Source organism: Neolamprologus multifasciatus, chromosome 14 (assembly GCF_963576455.1).
Source record: "Neolamprologus multifasciatus chromosome 14, fNeoMul1.2, whole genome shotgun sequence".
In the NCBI taxonomy this organism is placed as follows: domain Eukaryota; kingdom Metazoa; phylum Chordata; class Actinopteri; order Cichliformes; family Cichlidae; genus Neolamprologus; species Neolamprologus multifasciatus.
The window spans coordinates 12,500,633-12,520,954 of NC_140452.1; the positions used below are offsets into that span (position 1 = coordinate 12,500,633).

A 20,322-nucleotide genomic window follows, 5' to 3' on the forward strand; every position below is an offset into this window, starting at 1 on the left:
TAAACCACTGAAAATAATGACTCATAGGTTTTAGTATCTACAGTTCTGTTTCCAATAAGTTGTACTGCTGTTTAGACTTTACAACTCTTTTAAACCCTCTTTTAGAAGAAGGTAGAAGAAATGCTGCTACCCATACTGCCATAATCCAAGCATATAGAGGAGCATGACTCAGGACCATCATAATGTTAAACATTTAACAGGCTAACAAAAGCATAATTAGCATACTTAAAAAAAAGTTATGTTGTTTGTGTACTGTTTTCTCTCTAATTTTATGGTCAAACCTTTGTGGAGTAAAGAATTTTTTTCCAAGCACAAATTTAGTTTTAACTTCTCAATGAAACAAAACTTACCATTTAAGAATTTTGCAAAGACTTCAAAATGACACAATCTCCACTAATGCCCTGTTCAAACAGGCATATTTATCTCAACGAAAGCACTTTATTGGAAGATGTTTGGAAAATAGAAGGCAAAGCCAAAAGCATTCAGCTACATCATTCCAAATGATAGAGAGAGAGACAAATTGACATTACAATTTAAACAATACACAGAGAAAAAAATAAAAAATACAGTTAAAGTCAGAAAACATGTTTTTTTAAAAAAAAAAAACTTTATCATGCTTAGATTTTGAAATTTTCCAGGCAGCTTTTAACCTCTTTGCGTTAAGCAAAGTCATAGAGAAGCTCAAAATTGAAGTATTTTATTGTAAATCTAATGAATGAATGCATTCAGACTATCCTATAGCTGCTTTGACTTTCTGTGTATTTAAAATCATGCTGAAATATTCATGTGAACTTGCTTTATATACATTCAAAGCACCATTAAAGTGTTTAAGAGAGTAGTTTTTTTTGTCAGGTATACCTATTACAGTATGAATTTTAGGCACAGCCCTTGTATTAAAACACCAACTTTAAAATCTGGGTTTGACGTCTCTTTCTGCTTTTAGCCAGGAGGTGTTCTCATCGGCTTGTGCTCAGTCCCTTCCCCTCCTCCTGCCGCCAGCTGGAAGAAAAGAGAACAATAAATATTTGTCAGTCATGTGGATTCGATTGTTGTCTAAGTCTAAAAGATATACTGTGCTGAAGTTTGGCATCCAAACTCTCATCACTGCCCAGATGGAAACATCAAGCACATGGAGCAGGAGTGATGATGATGACTTCCCCTCTTGGGAAGTGTATAGTCTCAGAAACTATACAGATGGATGCCGACTGGATGTGGGTCTCACAAAATGTTGTATAACAGCCACTGAAGCAACACATTTCTGCATAGCTTTTGAGGAGAGCATTGTGGCAGCAAGCATGACAGCAGATGAGCAAAGAGACTGCAGCTGGAATAAAGGAATGTTGATTTTTGGGGAATTGTATTTGCATCTTTCTTGTTGAAAGTTAGATGAGAAGACTGATACCATTACTGTATGCTGAAGCTATAGCAGCTGGCTTAACTAAGCACAAACCCAGAAATAACTGGGTCTGTACCAGCACCAGTTAACGAATTGTCATCTGTTTAATCTGTACAAAATTGGAATTCTGAAACAGCATGTGGTTTTACAGAAGGCTTTGTGCAGGACTATATTTTCTTGGCATTACAGTGTGATTGCCAGCCATCTCTTCTGTCTGTGTTAAACTAAGCTAATGGGCTGCTGGCCCTCTCAATCCATAAATGAGAGTGTTATCAGTTTTCTTATCAAACTCTCAACAAAGAGTGAGTAGTGTAAGCAGATTTCCCAAAATGTCAAGCTATTCCTGTAAATTCAAATTCAAATTTTTATTTGTCACACACACAACCATACACAGTATGACATGAGGTGAAATGCTTGTAGCTGTGCAATGCCCGACCATAGGTACCATAGGTACCAAAGTGATTGCAGGGATGTGTTGGACATATGGTACAGGAAGAGAATGGAGCATAATTGAAGCCAAAGTCTTAAAGTGACAATCTAAACTATCTCACACTGTGCTGCATTAATTACAATTCCAGGTCTCATTTCTTTCTGTCTTTCTTTCTATTTCTTTTTCCTTCTTCTTTCTTTCTTTCTTTCTTTTTTACCTACAACTCTTCTGGGATTAGTTCCTCTGGAACTGCCTTCTATAAAGGCAAAACAAACACACAAATCACACACATTATTTATGAATTATTTTCCTGCTTTCCACTTCCTAGAGACTTGGAAAAAAAAACTCACTTTGGATTAATTTGGTAAGCCTTGATGTGTCAAGATCGCTGGTGGAAACTTCTGAAAGATCGACTCCTGATGGAAAAATGAAAGTATCTTTAAAGTGATGCTGGAATATTTGGCAAAAAATATCAGATAAGCGTGATAACACATAAATTCTAACTAAATACTGTTTAATGAGATTTAAAGTCTATTATATGTATTTAAAAGTCACCTATGATGTGTGTATAAATTCTCTTTATTATATTCTATATTATTTTATTTGTGATAGCTAAATTCAGAGAGATCTAATCTAATCTAATCTAAAATCAAATCTAACAATAATTTATTAATATTATTAATTAATAATCACACAAACAATCCTTATTTTTAAGTTTCCAAAGCATTTCACTGACCTTCCAGATCAATGTTGCTGGTACCAGTGCTGACTGAGTATTGAGGCCCTGGAAACAACAACATTTGTGAGTTCTGAATATGAAGTCATATGATTGTGTTTTACATTTAAGAAATACTTACCAGAGACAACCCTGGTAACCTTTTGGACGGGGTTCTGCCTTTCAATCACCCTGGTAACCTTTTGGACGGGGTTCTGCGTTTCAATCACCCTGGTAACCTTTTGGACGGGTTTCTGCTTTTCAATCACCCTGGTAACCGTTTTGACGACGGGTTCCCTTTGAATGACCCTTGTCACTTCTTTTACCCCAGGAAGTGTAAAAAAGCAAAGAAGCCATGTTTTACTACACCGAAATCAAGAGTGCACAGCATTGTACACTGATCAACTTCTGTACAGCCAACACACACAAAAAATAGTTTCAGTGGTTTCCATGAAAGAAAAGGCGATTCCTAATCAAAGGATATCTACTAATATAATTGTGATATAATTTTCTACAGCTTTATGATTTGCTTTAGCACAGCTTTATTTTAAATACATGTGACTATTACATCAGTGATATCTAAACACTGTGTTCCAAAATTTGTAATTAACTAGCTTTCAGTGCATGACTGCATGTAAACTGACAAGTTTGGCTACATAAAGTGCACAGTGAATTCCTGGATGGTAATCACATAAAGATTCCCATAGTTTTTAATGTAGACTGTACCCTCCCTGCCCTCACTGTTCACTATCTTGACTACCTTAATGGAAATGGAGTGATACCAAACAATTTTTGGCAAATTGAAAGAAGAAATGTCAATGGATTAATGAATGCTAATCTTAGCTAACTGCCTATTGTTTTTTTCTTCTCAGGCAGTGACAGGTATTGTGTGAGTGCCTCCAGATGGGGCATTGAACAGTTAGCAGAATGTGGTAGCTAGATCAGCAGTCATAATCAAATATTACATGTTGTCATTAGATAAGGAATATATTGTTTTTATTTTTTCCACTGGTCTTTTGAAAGTCCTCAGTTTTGTGCTTGCAACAGTTTTATTAAATATAACTGGTCATACTTCACTGATTAGGAATCACATGATATTGATATTCTTTAATCACCATTACTAATCACCCATGTTTGCCTACTGGTGGTGGTCAGAGGGCCCGGTGGCGCCAGTGTCCGGCAGCCTCGCCTCTGTCAGTGCGCCCCAGGGCAGCTGTGGCTACAATGTAGCTTGCCATCGCCAGTGTGTGAATGTGTGTGTGAATGGGTGAATGACTGAATGTAGTGTGAAGTGCTTTGGGGTCCTTAGGGACTAGAAAAGCACTATACAAATGCAGGCCAGGCCATTTACTATACTTTCCTGAATGACACAAGTGACAGTCCTCTATAATAACAACAGGAAATACAGAGTTATTAATGACATTGAAACATGCAAACTACTTACTCAAAAATGTAAGGGGAATTTCCTGATATCTGAATCCAGAAATGTACTGTAAAAAAGTAAATACAATTGTTAAAGCATATTAAATGTCTATGCTGCATAATAAAGCATATAATTGTTCAGTTCAGCTGAAAAATAAAAATAATTAACAACAATAATGTTCAATCAGAACCATTTTACTAAAATGACCACTAGCATAATCTTCATTGTATGTTCTATTTCTTATACTTTACATGGAATCATAACAATTTTGTTAATGACTTAAATAAAGAATAAAAAACTGCAAACTAGACCCAACCCAACATCTGGGAACTCTAATAACAAAAAATAATTTAACCTTAAATTGAATATAAGAGATGAGCTTCGTCAGAACCATCTGGAGTTCCTGGGATCCAATAGGGATATCTACAAGACAGCACAGGGCGTTGACGGCAATTAGGTATTTACAGTTATCACGTTTCTTGACAGAGTTATAAGACAATAACTGGATGAAAGTTTTACCTTCAGGATACAACAGCTTGTTCACAAAGTGAATGACTCCATTTGTGGCCATCATATCAGCCTCAGGGACTTGAACAGAATTAACCTTCATAGTGTTGTTTGCCTGAGGACAACCATTTCAAACAGTTACAGACAAGAAAACCATAAAGTGTTGGGTGTGAATGAAACCACATACTAAAATATGAAGAATAATCTCTGTCCCACATTAAATATCATTAGCTTACTGGAGTCACTGAGATTCAAAGTGGACAATGACTTTTAATCAGACAGTATTCATGGACACTACCATATAAAACAGTTTTACTGAATACTTAACTCTTTATGATTACATTAAAAAAAAAGGAAAAAAAAGGGATTTATCTGAGGTATAAGGTTTAATAGATCAAGATATATAGTTTCCATCTGGATGCACAAAATACCTACAACTAGGATTTTAAGGTTGCTGCCCTGGAGGGACTTGAGAAGGTTTGTCACCCCAGGCTCCAAACCACCGCCAATGAAGATACCATTATTGATGTGATACAAAAGGATGGTTCTGAGTGCATTTATGTCCTCTGAAATAAAGCAAAGACACACACATAAGCTATTATTGTATTTTGCATTTCTAACTAGACTTTTACCGCGCAACAAATAAATAGACAAAAATGTCTTGTAAACTTACTCTTCAACACAGCCATGTCTCTTTCACTTAAACCTGCAAAAGCCTTGTCGCTCGGGGCAAACAGAGTAAAGCCTCCCTCCTGTCGAAGCACGTCTGTCAAGCCAGCAGCTTCCATCAGAGACAAAAAGATCCTAAAGAGCAGAGAAGAAAACTGTAACTTGGCTGTTGTAGACGCCTCTAAGGGATGACATATTGCAGCAACAGCACTTTCCCATATGTGCCATGTGGATTTAATGTAATGATAGTCAAGATGTGGTTCGAGTATTATACTGGTTTTTAAGACCACAGTCCATTTTCATTACCACTGTACTTACTTGAACCCTCCGTTTTCTGTCAGAATCTCGTACATAGTTTTTTCTGCAGGTTTCAACAGAGTCCTCATGAGATGAAGGGCCCCATTGCTTCCTTCTTTACTGCCTCGTATCAGGCAGGAATTCTCGATGCACACAGCCTGCAGATGTGAAACAAGTTGAATAAAAGAGAATAAACTTGAAGTCTCAAAGATTTGAAGATTGATTGAGGCTATTGCCTATAACAAGTCTTTAATGGCCTCCAGCTATAACTACTGGGCAAAAATTTAGAGAAGAGTACTCACTGAACGATAGATGAAGACCCGAAGAAGTTTCCCTCCGATGGTCTCCAGCTGCTGGCCATTGTACAGCTGTCCCAGAACAATCTTATTCTTCAAGATGTGGTTCTCCAGGATAATTCTGAGTAAGTCCTGATCCATGGACATTATTTCATCTGCAGAAGAAAGAAACAGTTTTATGATTCTCATTTAAAATTAATTACACCAGGAAAAAAATACATTTAAATTTAAAGCACTGGCTTCAAAAAACTATATTCTTACTACTTTGACTACCATTACTCTAAAGCAGCAACAGACATACTTTGACCAGAGTCAACTCTGTACTCATTGACCTGGCAGTTCTGCAGATAAACCACAAATAGTATCCTACAAATGACGATAAATGCTCTGTAGGTCCATGTTCACAGACAGACAGAGGGAAAGTTTATGGATTGAGCAAGAAACTTCATCATCTGTCACAGTTTTCCTGATTTTTTTGGATGTGTCTTATGCCAAGATAGACCATAAATAGATAAATGCACAGAATACATGTGACAACATTCATTGATAACAGTCACTTTTAGATTTTCTTATTGTGGAATTCTTTACATCCACTGACAAAAGATTATCAATATAAATAAGATACAATTTTTCCCTAGCTGACTACAATTAATTGTTTCTTAAAACATGAGAAGCATAGAGGCTACTTTTTCCACATATGACATTAAGATTTTGCATGAACTCCCTGAAGCATTTTTTAAAAATCGACATTGCCACCTGCTGAGTGGAAAAGAGAGGAGTGCAAGTGGTATAATGAGGAGTATATGACTCACCACTAAAGACACTGTTGAATGGAGCCAGCAAAGTGTACTCTGCATCTGATCTCATGCCACCAGAAAGGCCCAGCTCGGACACCATGTCACTGAAGGTTGACTGGGAACTTCCCAACAGTTCCATTACCTGCTTAGCTTAAAGAGGTAAAGGAAATCCTGACAGTTTTAGAATATGAACTATAGAAAAAAATATTTACATATTCTTCAATATACATATTGCGTAATAAACAAGGCATGTCTGAATAGGAAGCAAAGAGGTGCTCTAACCTGAGTCTGGAACAAGTGCTTTGTCAATAATGTGGATGACACCATTGGTGGTGACAATGTCCTTCTGGCGCACCATTTTAATGCCATTGACTGTCAAGCTTTCGCCATCACAGCCAATTTCAATGTTGTTGCCCTCCAGTGTCTCATAAGAGGTGCCAGCCAGGATACCCTCAGAGCACTGGATTGAGTCCAGGAGGTGGAAAGACAGAAGAGCTGAAACAAAAAAATAAAAATAAAATAAAATAAAATATTTGAATTAATATATGATTTAGTTGTGTAAGTAGATGGTTGTCTGAAATACTGGGACATTAATGTTTTTTTCCTTTGTTATACCAAAGCCAATGAGGTTATATCCAAGAAACCTGCATATCCTTTAGATCCCAGTGGTCCTCTAGTGTGGGGAACTGTTCTGATCTGAGCACGGCACAGCAAATATACATGAGGAAATAGAGATGAAGTACAACTTTTTTCTACCTCTTGGTGCTTAGATTGATAATTATTTTGAAAGCCTTTTAGAAATTCTGATTCTTTAAGAAATCACAATGTATATCTCAACACTTTAAACAACAACAAATATTAATGATAATTATACGAGTATATTTTATGAAGATACATATAGCAGTAAGAAAAAAGGCCATAAAAATGTCCAATTATGTGTTACATCATATGTTTTCAAACTCACAATTTAATGCTTGGCTTGAAAGAAGAAAGTTTTTCTTTTGGTTCAAGTTAGTTTTTAAAGCTAAATCCAGATCTGTTGTGGCTTCATCTGTTTTGAATTGGAAGAAGCTCAATGCGCAACCATACTCCCAGCAACCACTACATTTCTTTTCCAGTACTTCCATCAGTAAACATCGTTCTGCTACAATTAACTTAACACTAAAAATAAGCCTTTGAAGAAGTCTGATTTACCTTTGAGGGCCTTCTTGTCACTCTGAATTCTTTCCAGCACATCGATGCCGAGCTGCTCAAAGGCTTCATTGGTCGGGGCAAAAAGAGTGTAATGTCCTGGCTGACCCAGTTTCTCCAAAAGCTCAGAATTTTGAAATAGATCCTAGAAGATTATTTCACCATCAATATTATATTTAGTGAACTTCATTATACTGCAAAGCAGCATACAAAGAAAATATTCACATTATAATTGTATAATAGTAATTGTAAGTGTCTCGTATTACATCAATAAGTCGTTTACAGCGGGGTTTGCAGTTTTAGTTGTTAATCATTTTTCTCCTACCAAAGCTTGTACTCACACTCAGAGTTGTCAAGTCATCGTTAACTTCAATGACATCTTGAATAGTGTTTCCAATAGTACTGATGACGCGGTCGATGACATGCACGACTCCATTTGTGGCGATCTGGTTGGCGTAGATGATCCTGGCGCAGTTCACAGTCACTATCTGTACACAACATCTGTTTCAGTGTAATACCCCTGACAAATGGTTAATGTAACATGTTAAAATAACACTGAGTACACACCCCATTGGAGTAATGGTTAATATGGAGATCAAGGTCGTTGTACATAGAGGTGACTTTTATTCCATTCTTTAAGTCTTTGGTCAGGAGGCGCTTGTTGACCATATGATAATGAAGAGCGTTGTATAGTTCAATATTGACGTTGCTGACCAGCGCATCCCTCACTGTCTGTTAGATGAAAAAAATTAGTTGTTAAAATCTCAAAGACGGAGATCTTCCAGAGCTTTTTGTTTTGTACTGACTCACCATATCCAAATTATCCCAAGCCTCATTGCTGGGAGCAAAGAAGGTGAAAGATCCTGGTCCCTCAATCTCAGGTCTTAGCTTGGAAATGTCAGCGTAGTTTTGGGTTGATGAGGCCTTCACTAGAGACAAACTGCCATACACGTGGTCAATCGGGGCAACTAAGAAGGAAAAAAAAATCACCATAAGGGTTGAGCGTTGTTTTTGAAAACAGAAATAAGACACAATCTTAGAACTGATCGATTGGAACTTGAAATTTAAAAAAAAAAACGTGTCAACAATATGCTGTGGCAACTTGCTTCTAGTTTATTTGGTCTGATCTCAAAGTTAAAACACAGCTGTTCTACAAAACAGTACAGACCATACCTGCAGGGCAGCCAAGCATGCCATCCATTTTCATATACCCTGGGCAGCACTCATAAATCACGGTCCTGCAGGAAAAAAATACACACATCAAAAATATGGATTTGCACATACGTTTGAGATACCAGTCATAAGAATACATGTAAGAAAGTATTTTTTTCTAGCTGCTATGTTTTTAGTTGAATCATCATTCTGTGATTTTCAGTTTTCTTCAGTGTTTCCAGATGTTACCCATTATTCTCTGCATTACCCTAACAGACCATGTGATCCAAAGGCTTTTGCCAAAACCTAATTGTGTTCATGCTAGCATTACAGTAGTAGATTTATATCACCAAGGCCTCCTCTTTTAAGCTACAGAATTAGTCTGAACTCTATGTGACATTTATATTAAGATGTCTGTCTTGAAAGTCTGATCGGTAATTATATCTGAGTTTACAAAATGTTGGTTAACATAAAAAATGGATTTGATGGACTTAGTTTAGCTAATCTGGACGCCAGCATACACGTTTTTGAAACAGACTTTTATACTGAGAGAATAGTCATTCTGATTTATGTTTTGACACATTTTTATTTGCTGTTGGACACACATATGAAGAGCAGCGGCATGTTCTCCAAAATGCCTGAGATCATAGCCTGAAGAGACCAGTAAAATTCAAAGTGCAGCTGCACAACGTAAAAATGTCTTACATCAGCAGGTTCGACCATGCTGAAGCTATAGGATTATCTCTTCCTGTGGGAAAACTGGACATTTGAATATATCTACTTTACCGCAAATACCTAATGAGTATTCAACAGTAAAAAGACTCCCAAGATGATGAAAACATCAGAGACATAGCTATGAGGAATAAACAATGCCATATGCACCAAGAGTTGGCAGGGGAGATTATTGAGGTAAACTGCCCAGTTTTAATTGTCAGAAAAAATAAACACTAACAGCAGGAAAACTGCTTCTTTTCCAAGTCATGGCAGTTTATAGTAACAAGTAGTATTGCTTTTGGCAATGCATATATCAATTCCAAATACAAGAAAAATAAACTAAAGGAAAAAGGATGTTAAAGTACAAAAGTTTAGCAGTTCATTTCTATCAATTGTATTCCTGTGACAAATGCATGTCAAATCTGCCATTAATAGTTTAGAACTGTTTAGGCAAGTTTAGACAATAAAGACTGAATTTACACACATTTTATGGCTTTTAAGGGATACATGTGAGAAACATTATACAACATGGTGACAAGATGAATTACATGTAAGATGATGATTTATAGTCAGGACTTTACTGTTGCTTGTATCTGATTATTATGTTTCAGCCAGAGTACAGACCAATGCTTCTTGGTCTGCATCAGAGTTGCAGGGATTGGGATGAGATCACACGAGCCCCCATTGAGGCAGAGTCAGCAAAAAACCTCGTAACATTGCTTTCCCACACTGTGGAAATGTGTCTGGCTATGGAATTGGAAACTTTTGATTTATCAGCATCTCTTCAAAAGTACTCTAAGTACTTCATGGACGACACAAAACTTTGTCGTTTTGTATCGTCCATGAAGCGTAATTTCAATTAAACCCATCAAAATAAATTTCAGCCTGGATTCTGAAGGTTTGTTAATATAAAGCTTCTTTAGAGGCGGACCTGCTCTGGCAGAGAATATTCTCTCAGAGGGTGAAGACAAACACTTTGACTGGCTAGATAAAGTCAGGCTGAGCACCAACTGCCATAAATGGAAAAGTTCTATTCAGGTCTCACTGTCTTTGATTATCTTGGCCCTGAAGTTCTTCAAATGATCACAAAAGGCACTGGTGACATTTTAGCTTAAAACGCACATGTTCTCACCTACAAGCAAAATTTAGAGCTGGTAAACAAAATCATTTTGCAGTTTTAATAAAGCACTTCTGAAAGTTATAACTAAAAGAAATGTTTTGCTCTAATGCTGAAGGACTACTAACATCTGGGGGATTTATGGAAGACAGGGTAGGATGATGGGGGGAGCAACAGGCTCGGTTGGAGAAGGTAATATAATCTGATGCAGTTAATGGATCCAGAAGACTTGGCCTCCTCAATCATGTAACTCGTACTTTAAACAAAAAAAAAGCTTAATTTATTTATATTCAACCAGATTATCTAGTTGAACTTCACTGACAAATATGACTATCTCTGCTCTCAGTGCAGCTCTTCTATGGGAGAAAAGTCTAACTCAAACTGAAGTTGACTTATTTAATTTAGAAGACTGTAACAGGTTTAAATCAGTCAGCTTTAACTGCAGCTTTAACCCAGCCAACTTTTCATTGATTATATAGTTTCTTGTCAGACTTCCGCTAAAACAAACACAATATTTTGATTGTTTTCAACCTTATCATTTGCCAATTTCAGTGAGCAGAGGGTATTCATCATGAAGAACTAAGCCTATTTAGAGTGCGAAGCATGACTCAGTCAAGCGCTGAGGGCAAACTCAGTGTGTGAGTGCTGTATGTATGTGTGTGACAGGAAGAAAAAGAGTAAAAGGGTCTGTTAATAGCCACAAACTTGATTCATGTTTAAACTAAAACTGCTGAGATTGCTGGAATAAAACCAATAAAGAGGTTTCTTATAATGGCTGAGCTAAACACTTTTCCATTCAAGAATACAGTCAACATTTTGCAGCCACATCATATCCTGGAATCAGTGGTTCACCACTGTGGCATCCAACATCAACCAGACTGCTGAAGTTATGAAAACCCTAACTTTTAGTTTATAGGATCAAACTGGACTGTTTTCTATACAAAGAGTTTAAAGGCTGGATCTATAAATGTGTTTTTCATTTTAAGTGGTAATGTAATTCAAAGTAAGATAACAGATGTCTATCTCTGTGGAAATATCCGAGTTTCCACGAAAAATGAGGGCAGGGGGTGATGTGTGTGTGTATGTGTGTGTTTGAGGGGGTGGGGTGGGGGAGTGGGGTGGGGGTGGAGTAGAAGAAATGGGAAAAGAAAATAAAGAGAACAGTGAGCCCACATAACTGCTGAGTGAATGTATTTGTTTGAACTGGAGGTACAGTTTTTCCTGTTGGATACACAAAACAAGCACTCACGCTTTCTTTCCACAGATGGACCCTCTGTACCAGTTACGGCAAGTGCTAAAGTATTTCTTCTTGGTTCCCATGACTTGCTGGAGGGCGCAGACATTGGGTCTAAATGAGAATTTATACCACAAAATGTGATGAAGAATTAGTCAGCAAGTAAAACATTAGTAGGAATCTATGAAATTATTCACGTGTAAAGGATTATTTAACAGCCCAGATGGATAAGACATCAGGCCGCCAAGCATGAATAATTATTTGGCAAATACTACTGCTGCTTTTGAAGCCAGACAGTTAAATATGAATAGTGATAACAACACATGCTGGATTAAACATGTCCTAAGCGAAATGCAAGATTTTAGATACCCTTCAAAAAAAATACACAATTAATATTGTTGAAATAGTTGGGACTTATAGAGTTATACAATATACAAATGAGCAGAAATGATAACAACTGTTCAATGTTCATGCATGCACAAAAAAGAGCAAAACAATATATATAGATGAGCTTACCCTTCTTTTCTTGCTCTGATCCTGCTGTGGGCAACAATTTTGTCATAAGCTGAGGAGTCAGCATTATCAAATGTACAGAGCACAAAAAGTGCACAGGCGACCACAAAAAGGAGCTTCATCCCTGATTCCTTTGCTAGCCCACCCAGACCCAGAGTAGTGGGAGCAGATGGAGAGCAGGAGTTTATATTCCACAAGTCTCACCCACCCTAGGAGGATGGCAATTTTTTTTGTACATGCATGGACCACCCAGCACTTAAAAAAAACCCCATATGACTTAAAACATACACTGGGCTTTACCATTTATAATCAAGGATTGCAATCTTTTTTTCTATATTAACTGATCTGAGAAAAGCATTTTTAAAGTAGTGAGACCATTTTTGATTGTTAGCAGTTTTACCATTTTCTTAAATTAACCTTTTTGATTCCTTGTCTAAATTTGAATGTGCACATTCGCCACAAAATAATTTCCATAAACATGTTTTAGCCATATAAGAGTGATTCTAAAAGTCCCTTTATGCTTTCACTTTATGGAAAAAGTTGTATCTAAAAATCTGTTGTGTTGTATTGCATCTGCACACATTCTCAGTGCACAGATGCAAAATATTTCAGTTTGTGTCTAGTGCTTTGAAGCTGAGTGATGCATGATAGATATAGATATTGAACAGATGGGATACTTGGGATGAATAGTTCAAATGTATCTTGCCTATAAAAGTGTTCTTTATTTGGAGTACAAACAAAGGGACATTACATAATCTCTGCTCTGAACAAATGCCAGAACTAGGATTGTGTAAATCTTTCAGAATGCTATTTGCTCCACCTTGTGGCTGTGGGAGTACAGGCACCGAGGCTCACAGTGCTGTTGGACATGGATAATATTGCCCATGATTACTTTTACATTCGAGGAGGAGTAAATATTGAGATACAGAAGTATCTGAAAGTATCTTCCTGTTTAGCAGAAAACTAATTTTGTAGTCTTTGAAGTTCAGCTGGTGTTTTCAGGTCTTTGCACCTACTATTCACTTGTCAGATGTTTTCATAGTGGAGCCGTGGTATTTTCTAAGGCTACAAAGAATGGAGTCTCGAGGCAACACTTAAGTGCTGTAACACAAGTAGTAACAGGACATAGAAACTCGCACTGGCATGTTAACAGAAGCGTCTTAAAAACAAATATATAACAGAGCACAGGAAACAGTTGTCTGGGAAATGTCTCAGATGTGGAAAATGTAAAATCCCACAACTGTTACAAGGAAATGATAACAGGCTGTAACTTATGAACAGCAGGAACCCATATGCCAAGCATATGAAAGCAATGTATATGTCATCTTTTGTTATTTCCAAAAGTTGCAGCTCTCTTGTCTATTAATAAGCTAAATGACTCATGATGCTGGTTAATGATCATTATTTGTTTTCACTTTGCAAATATCAACAGTTCTGGAATTGTAATTGTTATTTGTACCGTAACTAAAGGTTTTAGTTATAGAGTTCTGTTTGGCACATGTTGTGAAACCAATCTGGTTTTAACCAGATGCTCTAAATAAGATAAGGAAAAGATTGTCTTAACCAGCCAAGTCAGCGGATTTTTTTTAAAGATCCTAAGACCCAATACTGTGCAGACATTGAACTCAGTTTAGTTTTATTTATGTAACATCAGTTCAAAACTGCAGTTATCTTAGTGAGCTTCATATTGTAGGTAAAGATGTAGGTAAATATTAGAGAGAAAAGCTCTCTCTAAAAGTTCCCCTTTTAGCAAGCACTTAGGAAAAAAGAGCTCAGTCTTAACAGAACGAGACCTCTGGAAGAACCCTGTTCGGGGAGAGGCAGCCATCTGCTGTGACTGGTTGAGGGGTTACAAAGGGAGGATGGCAAAGAAAAGCAAACAGACAGACATCTGGAGCTGAAAATCAGTGGACTGACTTTGTATTTTCAAGTTGTAAGCCTGAAATGAAACAATCAGCCAATCACATTTAAAAAGAGACAGTTTGAAGGCCCAAGCTTCTTATCACCTTTATTTAATGCATTTAGAAAGCCCCTTAATCCTCTAAAATCCAAAACACTGAAATACAGTTACTATGCAGTCCCATCATCCTATTAAACAGCCAGTGAGAGATAATGGAATCGCCACAAACTCGTTGCAGTGATAATCAAATGCAGTGTGGCTTTTGCACTTTGAATCAGAGCACGCTCTCTCTGAATCAGTCCTTAACACACACGCTGGCACCGACACAAACATTTCATGTGCCACAAAGAATAAAGTAAGTCTTGATCCCAAGTACGGGCTCCTCTCGTTTTACTTTTAAGTGGAAATTAAAGGAAACGGTGCAACAGCAATCTTAACTGAGTGAGCTTTTCAGATATAGTACAAAGACCCAAACACTTTGTTGATTGGTTTCTAAAGATAGCAGGGCTGCTATGGTAACAGAAACTGACATCAGTTTCATCCAGCACCTAAGGTTGCCTGCAAGCTTCAATCCATGAAGGTGTGAAACGGTCTGTGAAAATACAAACTATGAGTAACCAAGCACCAGTAGCACTGATTCACAGGCATCTATTAGCTCAATTAATCAATGTAGTATCTTACCTTTATTAAGCACTGTGTTGTTGACTACAGGTTAAAAGTAGCAACAAGATAGGCCTCTGTGTACCTGAAAGGTACCATCATGGCATGTTTTCACAGGTTTTCTACTTTAAATAGTATGATTAGTTACATAGTCACTACACAGAGGTACCATAGTATTGTCATTAGCCAACTACGCTTGTTTTTTTAAATATCCTCACAGATCACTAGATGGTGCTTCATCTCCTATTTGGAAATAAACCACATTACAAGCTCAGTTTTCTTCTAACCACAGAATCTCTAAATCATAAGAGAGAACCGGAAATATCAGTGCTGAGTGATAAATTATTAACAGTGGTGAAGCTCTCAAATGTACCAACAGCCTGTAGTTTTACTGCACCAGTTTCAGTGATCAATAGTGTAAAACCATACAGGTTTCTCTTCCACTTAGGCCAAGGTTGACAAAAGGTATACTGGGCTTAAAAGCTAATTAAAAATGACTTATAATAACCTCTTACAAAGAGTCATGGATGTAAGAGTTTTATTACTAGAGCATTCATACTAACGCACTAACATTCAAACAGTTGTTCTTTTCTGTAGTTCTTCAAGGCAGACCTCATTTTACAAGTCGATTCACAGTTAAATCTACAACATGTCATATTTATAGTTGTGATAAGAAGAAAACATATCTGGGTAAAAAAAGCCACTTGATTTATTTTAAAATGAATGACTGTTCAGCTCAACTGTTCTTGGTCTTTGGTTAAAATAACAATTACAAAAATGGCCAAAACTACTTTAAAAGGTATTTAATTATAAGAAGAGCTCCAAATGTAAGAATTTATAGTTCATAACAAAAACAGAATTAGCATTATTTGTCATATATGAGAAAGTAAAATATGCCTTTAGTGGGTTTTTTTCCTCTAATGCTGGGCTTACACTGTGCGATTTTTGGCCCATTTTGAGACGATTTTTGAGTCGTGCGACCGTTTTGGCGATCGGCCGATTTTGGCCTTCATCGTGCGTCATGCATCGTGTAGTATACGCAGTGTTGGGAAGGTTACTTTTAAAATGTATTCCATTACAGAATATTCCGTTACGTTACTCAATGAGAGTAACGTATTCTGAATACTTTGGATTACTTAATATATTATCGTGCTGTTTACAACTACATGAATGTACTATTGCTGTGATTTATTACTGTTACCGAAGGTCCGCGGCTCCGAACCGTAGTAAAGAGACCTCTGGCTAATACGGTGGGTTCTGTGTAGGCTCGTAGCCGAAAACTAGCTTTACTTTGTTGTCTGGGTCAACTTTGCTTGCGAGAGACAGAGAGAGGCGTTGAAAGGCTGCTCCAACGGAACTTATTGTTTTTGGAGGAGGAAAACACGAACACAGTGTACGGTTGAGTCTTAATAGCTTACTTACAACTGGGCTCGTCAGGCACTCTTCTTTTGCTCGATGACAGCTCATACTTTTCCTTTTTCTCCCTCCCTCGCTCACATACACATAACGTGTATGGCAGTCCATTCTCCCTGCAGCACGGACTACACTGCCCATCAGGCTACATTCTTTAAAGCTATGCCTGTAGCATTCTGCCTATTAGCTTAGCACACCACCAACAACAAAAAGGCGCTCTCTCACCCAGGAAACGCACAGAGAGAGCGACACCCTGTAACCATGGCAACCGTAACGCTGCCGCCTGGAACAACAGAACGTAGCTGTCAAACAAAACCCAAACAGGCCTGACCCGCCACAATATGAAACAGGGAAGTACCGCTGTGTAATCCATTTATTTCAACAAAGTAACTGTATTCTGAATACCGCATTTTTAAACGGTAACTGTAACGGAATACAGTTACTCATATTTTGTATTTTAAATACTAACGGCGGTACATGTATTCCGTTACTCCCCAACACTGAGTATACCTGGGGTAACGAGAAGCGATTAACACCTCACGACCAGCTCCCGATCATCAATCGCTTGGTCTTGAGGGTGTCACCACAGTTTCTCACACTGCGCACGTGCAAACACAAACGCCAGCGCAAAAGACGGCGCAGCACGGCACTGTAGTGTGATCTGGACACAAGCGATAGAAGCACTTGTAGAACTTTGGAAAGCTCATCCGAGCCTCTTCGATGTGGCCTCACAAAATTATCATGACCACAACAACCGTGAAAATAGTTGGATAGACACTGCTCAATGTTTTTCATTAGCAATTTAGCAAAGTTGATGGTGGTGGTGTGTCTGTGTGAGTGAAAGACAGAGAGGGAGAGCGAGCGACAGAATTTCTGTTATAACCTTCATTTTATGGACGCACAGTGTGAGCACTCGGGTCGCATCAGAGCATCGGGTCGTATAGTGTGAGACCCTGCATCGTGACCTACGAACCTCTAACCCCTGCGAGTCAATCGTACAGTTTGAGCAGGAGCTGAATCGCCCGACTGAAAAAAATCGCACAGTGTGAGCCCGGCATAACCCGTCACACAGTCTGTGAGAAAAGGAAACATATTGAGGACAGCTGTGCAACACTATTCCATAGAAGAACGACTGTATATTCAAGTAGAGAAAATGTAAACTATTTACTAAATTCTTTTCTCCAAGCACAAACAAGATTTCAGCAATTAGGTTTGGTTTAGTTTATTAAGATTCTCATTAGCTAAAGCAGCTATTCTTCCTGGGGTCAAGGGTCTTTAAACTTTAACAGTGCAATATTACAATCTCCACACAGATGTAAAACATCATGATAAAAGCATAAGAGTTAACTGTTTTATAACATTTAGAGAGGTTTTTAAAAAAAAAAAAAAAAAATAAATCTCATGAATATTAATTGGCAATAATTAAAATCATGAAATGTCAAAGCCTGGATTAACTGGCCTGGTTGAGCCTGGTCTTTTAAACCCAGAAATCCCATTTCCTATTTTAGCAACTATCTTGATATGTTCTGTCCAGGATAATTTACTAAGATTATACACAGTACAATGGTCTCATGAACTTGGTCAACAAACACACCATTAATAGAAACCTTTAAATTTTGAGTTTTTCAAATAGAAAGGTTAGAACCAATACTATTTGATTTACAGACATTCAAAATCACTTTATTGCTCCTTTTCCACTTAACTACTGACCTTAACTCAGAATCTAAATGACATTTAACTCTTTCGTAGTGGTAACTAATATATATATTGATGAATAATTTGCATACATAGAAATAATAGCCTTATTAAGGATGACTGTTATGACTGTTAGGAAAGATAACTGTGATGGCTGCACTTACAGCCACACAGTGGTAATACCCACCATGTTAGTGTAGAGGCTTACAAGTAACATTGCATTCACATTTGTCTTTCTTTAAATATAGGAATTAATTTACAGGACAATAAATAACTGGTTTTTGTTTAGAGTTAATTCACATATCCACATAACACTGTATTCTAAAATAAGTGCGAACATTTTAGTTTACACTGTTATGTGTGATTAATCTTTTCTTTTCTGAGTTACCTTAGTTGTAGCTGTTCCAGTCCCTTGATTAAGGAGCCAAGAGGTGGAAAAGGGGCGGAGCGAGTTTTAAAGGAAGACTACAAATTGGTTCATGCCATAACTCGGGACCATGGGGGGGAATTGGAGTTCATTATGTTAGGTTTAGTTAGGTTTTGTGTGTTTTACCCTTTCTCCTGTTTTTGTGGGCTGATCAGCCACTATTTAAGTTTCCCCTTTGTCTCTTAAGTTAGGTCAGTTTGTTTGAGTTATCAGTAGTGTTGTCAACTTTGAGTAGTTCTGTTATTTTGACCTCTTTTATGGGCCCAAGATTTTGATTCTTTTTGCATGATTTAACCAATTATGTTTTTTTGGGTTAAATAAAAAATCATTTTTTTGGACTTTAACCTGTGCCTAAGTTTCCTTCACTGCTCGGTCCATCACAATAACATACAACAAAGAGAGGAAACATACACATGGCTGGCCCCGCCCTCGGATCCTCGGATCACAACACGGTGCATCTTCTGCCAGTTTACAAGACTGTACTGAGAAGAGAGAAAGTGAGGAAACACCGCATAAAGGTTTGGAGTGACGATGCCTCTTTAGCCCTGCAGGGCTGCTTTGACTGTACAGACTGGTCGGTGTTTATAGAATCATGTAGAGACATTAATGAACTCACTGACGTTGTCTGCAGCTACATCTCCTTTTGCAGAGACATGATTATCCCTTCAAAGGTTGTGTATTTTTTCCCTAATAACAAACCATGGTCTTCAAAAGCTCTTATGAGGCTGATTCATGAAAGAAAAAAAGCTTTTATTGAAGGGAATATCTTGAAAGTTAGAGAAATTAGGAAGGAGATCAGATCAGAAATTAAAAAAAGCCAAAATAAAATACAAGGATAAGGTAGAGGCAGAGATGAGTAGCAATAACTTAAGGGTTGCCTGGGCAGGCATGAAACACATGACTGGTCACTCTTACTGTGACTGTAATAAGATAAGTCTCCCTGGTTTTAGTTCAGACTCTCAGTTAGCCAATGAGCTGAATAGATTTTATTTGAGATTTTAACTGACAGATCTCAGTGTGTGAGAGTAAACGGTTGTTTTTCCAAACAGCTGAACTCTTCTACTGGCTCACCACAAGGTTGTTGTCTCTCTCCTCTACTGTATATTTTGTACACTAATGACTGTCGCAGTACACAGGCCAACAGGCACTTCATTAAATGCGCAGATGACACAGTCATTGTAAGCCTCCTTTATGGTGAAGAGGATTCCCATGGGCCTGTTGTGGATGAGTTTGTTTCATGGTGTGATCAGTCCTTCTTAATGATTAACACCTTGAAAACCAAGGACATGGTTATTGACTTCAGGAAGACATCCCCCCATCCTGTGCTAACAGTGGTAAATGGTGCAGCCATTGAACTGGTGGACAGTTATAAGTATTTGGGGGTTGTTCTTGATAAGTCTCTGTCCTTTGAGTCACATCTTGCTGCTACAGTGAAAAAGGCTCAACAAAGACTGTACTTTTTAAGGAGGTTGAGAGGTTTTAATGTTTCATCTGAAATGATGACTCTTTTTTATAAAGGTTTTATTGAATCTGTTTTAACTTTCTGTATCATTGCTTGGTACGGTAATATGTCCCTGAATAATAAGACCAGACTTAACAACCTGGTTAAAGTGGCTGGCCAGATTTCAGGGAGGTCTCAGGTCCAGCTTGTGGACTTTTATAACAGGCAGGTGCTGAGGAAGGCAACCTCTGTCGTGTTGTGTTCAGATCATCCTCTCTTTAATGATTTTCAACTGCTTCCATCAGGTCGTCGTTATAAAGTGCCTGCAGTGAAGA

General features: G+C 37.7%; 1 protein-coding gene across 2 annotated transcripts; it reads right to left on the minus strand.

The window, feature by feature from the left end:
* Nucleotides 1–418: 418 nt before the first annotated feature.
* Nucleotides 419–12,621, minus strand: postnb (periostin, osteoblast specific factor b). 2 transcript variants are annotated; one of them, XM_085131446.1, is made up of 21 exons: nt 12,455–12,621; nt 11,954–12,052; nt 8,895–8,959; nt 8,532–8,689; nt 8,289–8,453; nt 8,063–8,209; nt 7,725–7,866; nt 6,813–7,025; nt 6,546–6,680; nt 5,740–5,888; nt 5,459–5,595; nt 5,145–5,275; nt 4,907–5,037; nt 4,484–4,586; nt 4,320–4,387; nt 3,986–4,031; nt 2,684–2,860; nt 2,563–2,610; nt 2,177–2,242; nt 2,044–2,082; nt 419–999 (listed from the first exon to the last, which is right to left on the minus strand). In XM_085131446.1, the coding sequence occupies exons 1-21, from the start codon at nt 12,571–12,573 to the stop codon at nt 971–973; spliced, it is 2,367 nt and encodes a 788-aa protein (XP_084987572.1). In that variant the 5' UTR covers nt 12,574–12,621; the 3' UTR covers nt 419–970. The 2 variants fall into 2 exon arrangements, with proteins under 2 accessions (XP_084987572.1, XP_084987573.1); XM_085131447.1 differs by lacking the exon at nt 2,044–2,082.
* Between the last annotated feature and the right edge of the window lie 7,701 nt (nt 12,622–20,322).

What these genes read in the sequence shown, in the direction of transcription:
- postnb (XM_085131446.1), bottom strand. Translation starts at nt 12,573, where the DNA reads ATGAAGCTCCTTTTTGTGGTCGCCTGTGCACTTTTTGTGCTCTGTACA. An exon ending in CATGCTTGGCTGCCCTGCAG is followed by an intron (nt 8,690 to 8,894) that starts GTATGGTCTGTA and finishes TTTCCTTCTTAG; the next exon opens with TTGCCCCGATTGACCACGTG. An exon ending in TTAACCATTACTCCAATGGG is followed by an intron (nt 8,210 to 8,288) that starts GTGTGTACTCAG and finishes TGTTGTGTACAG; the next exon opens with ATAGTGACTGTGAACTGCGC.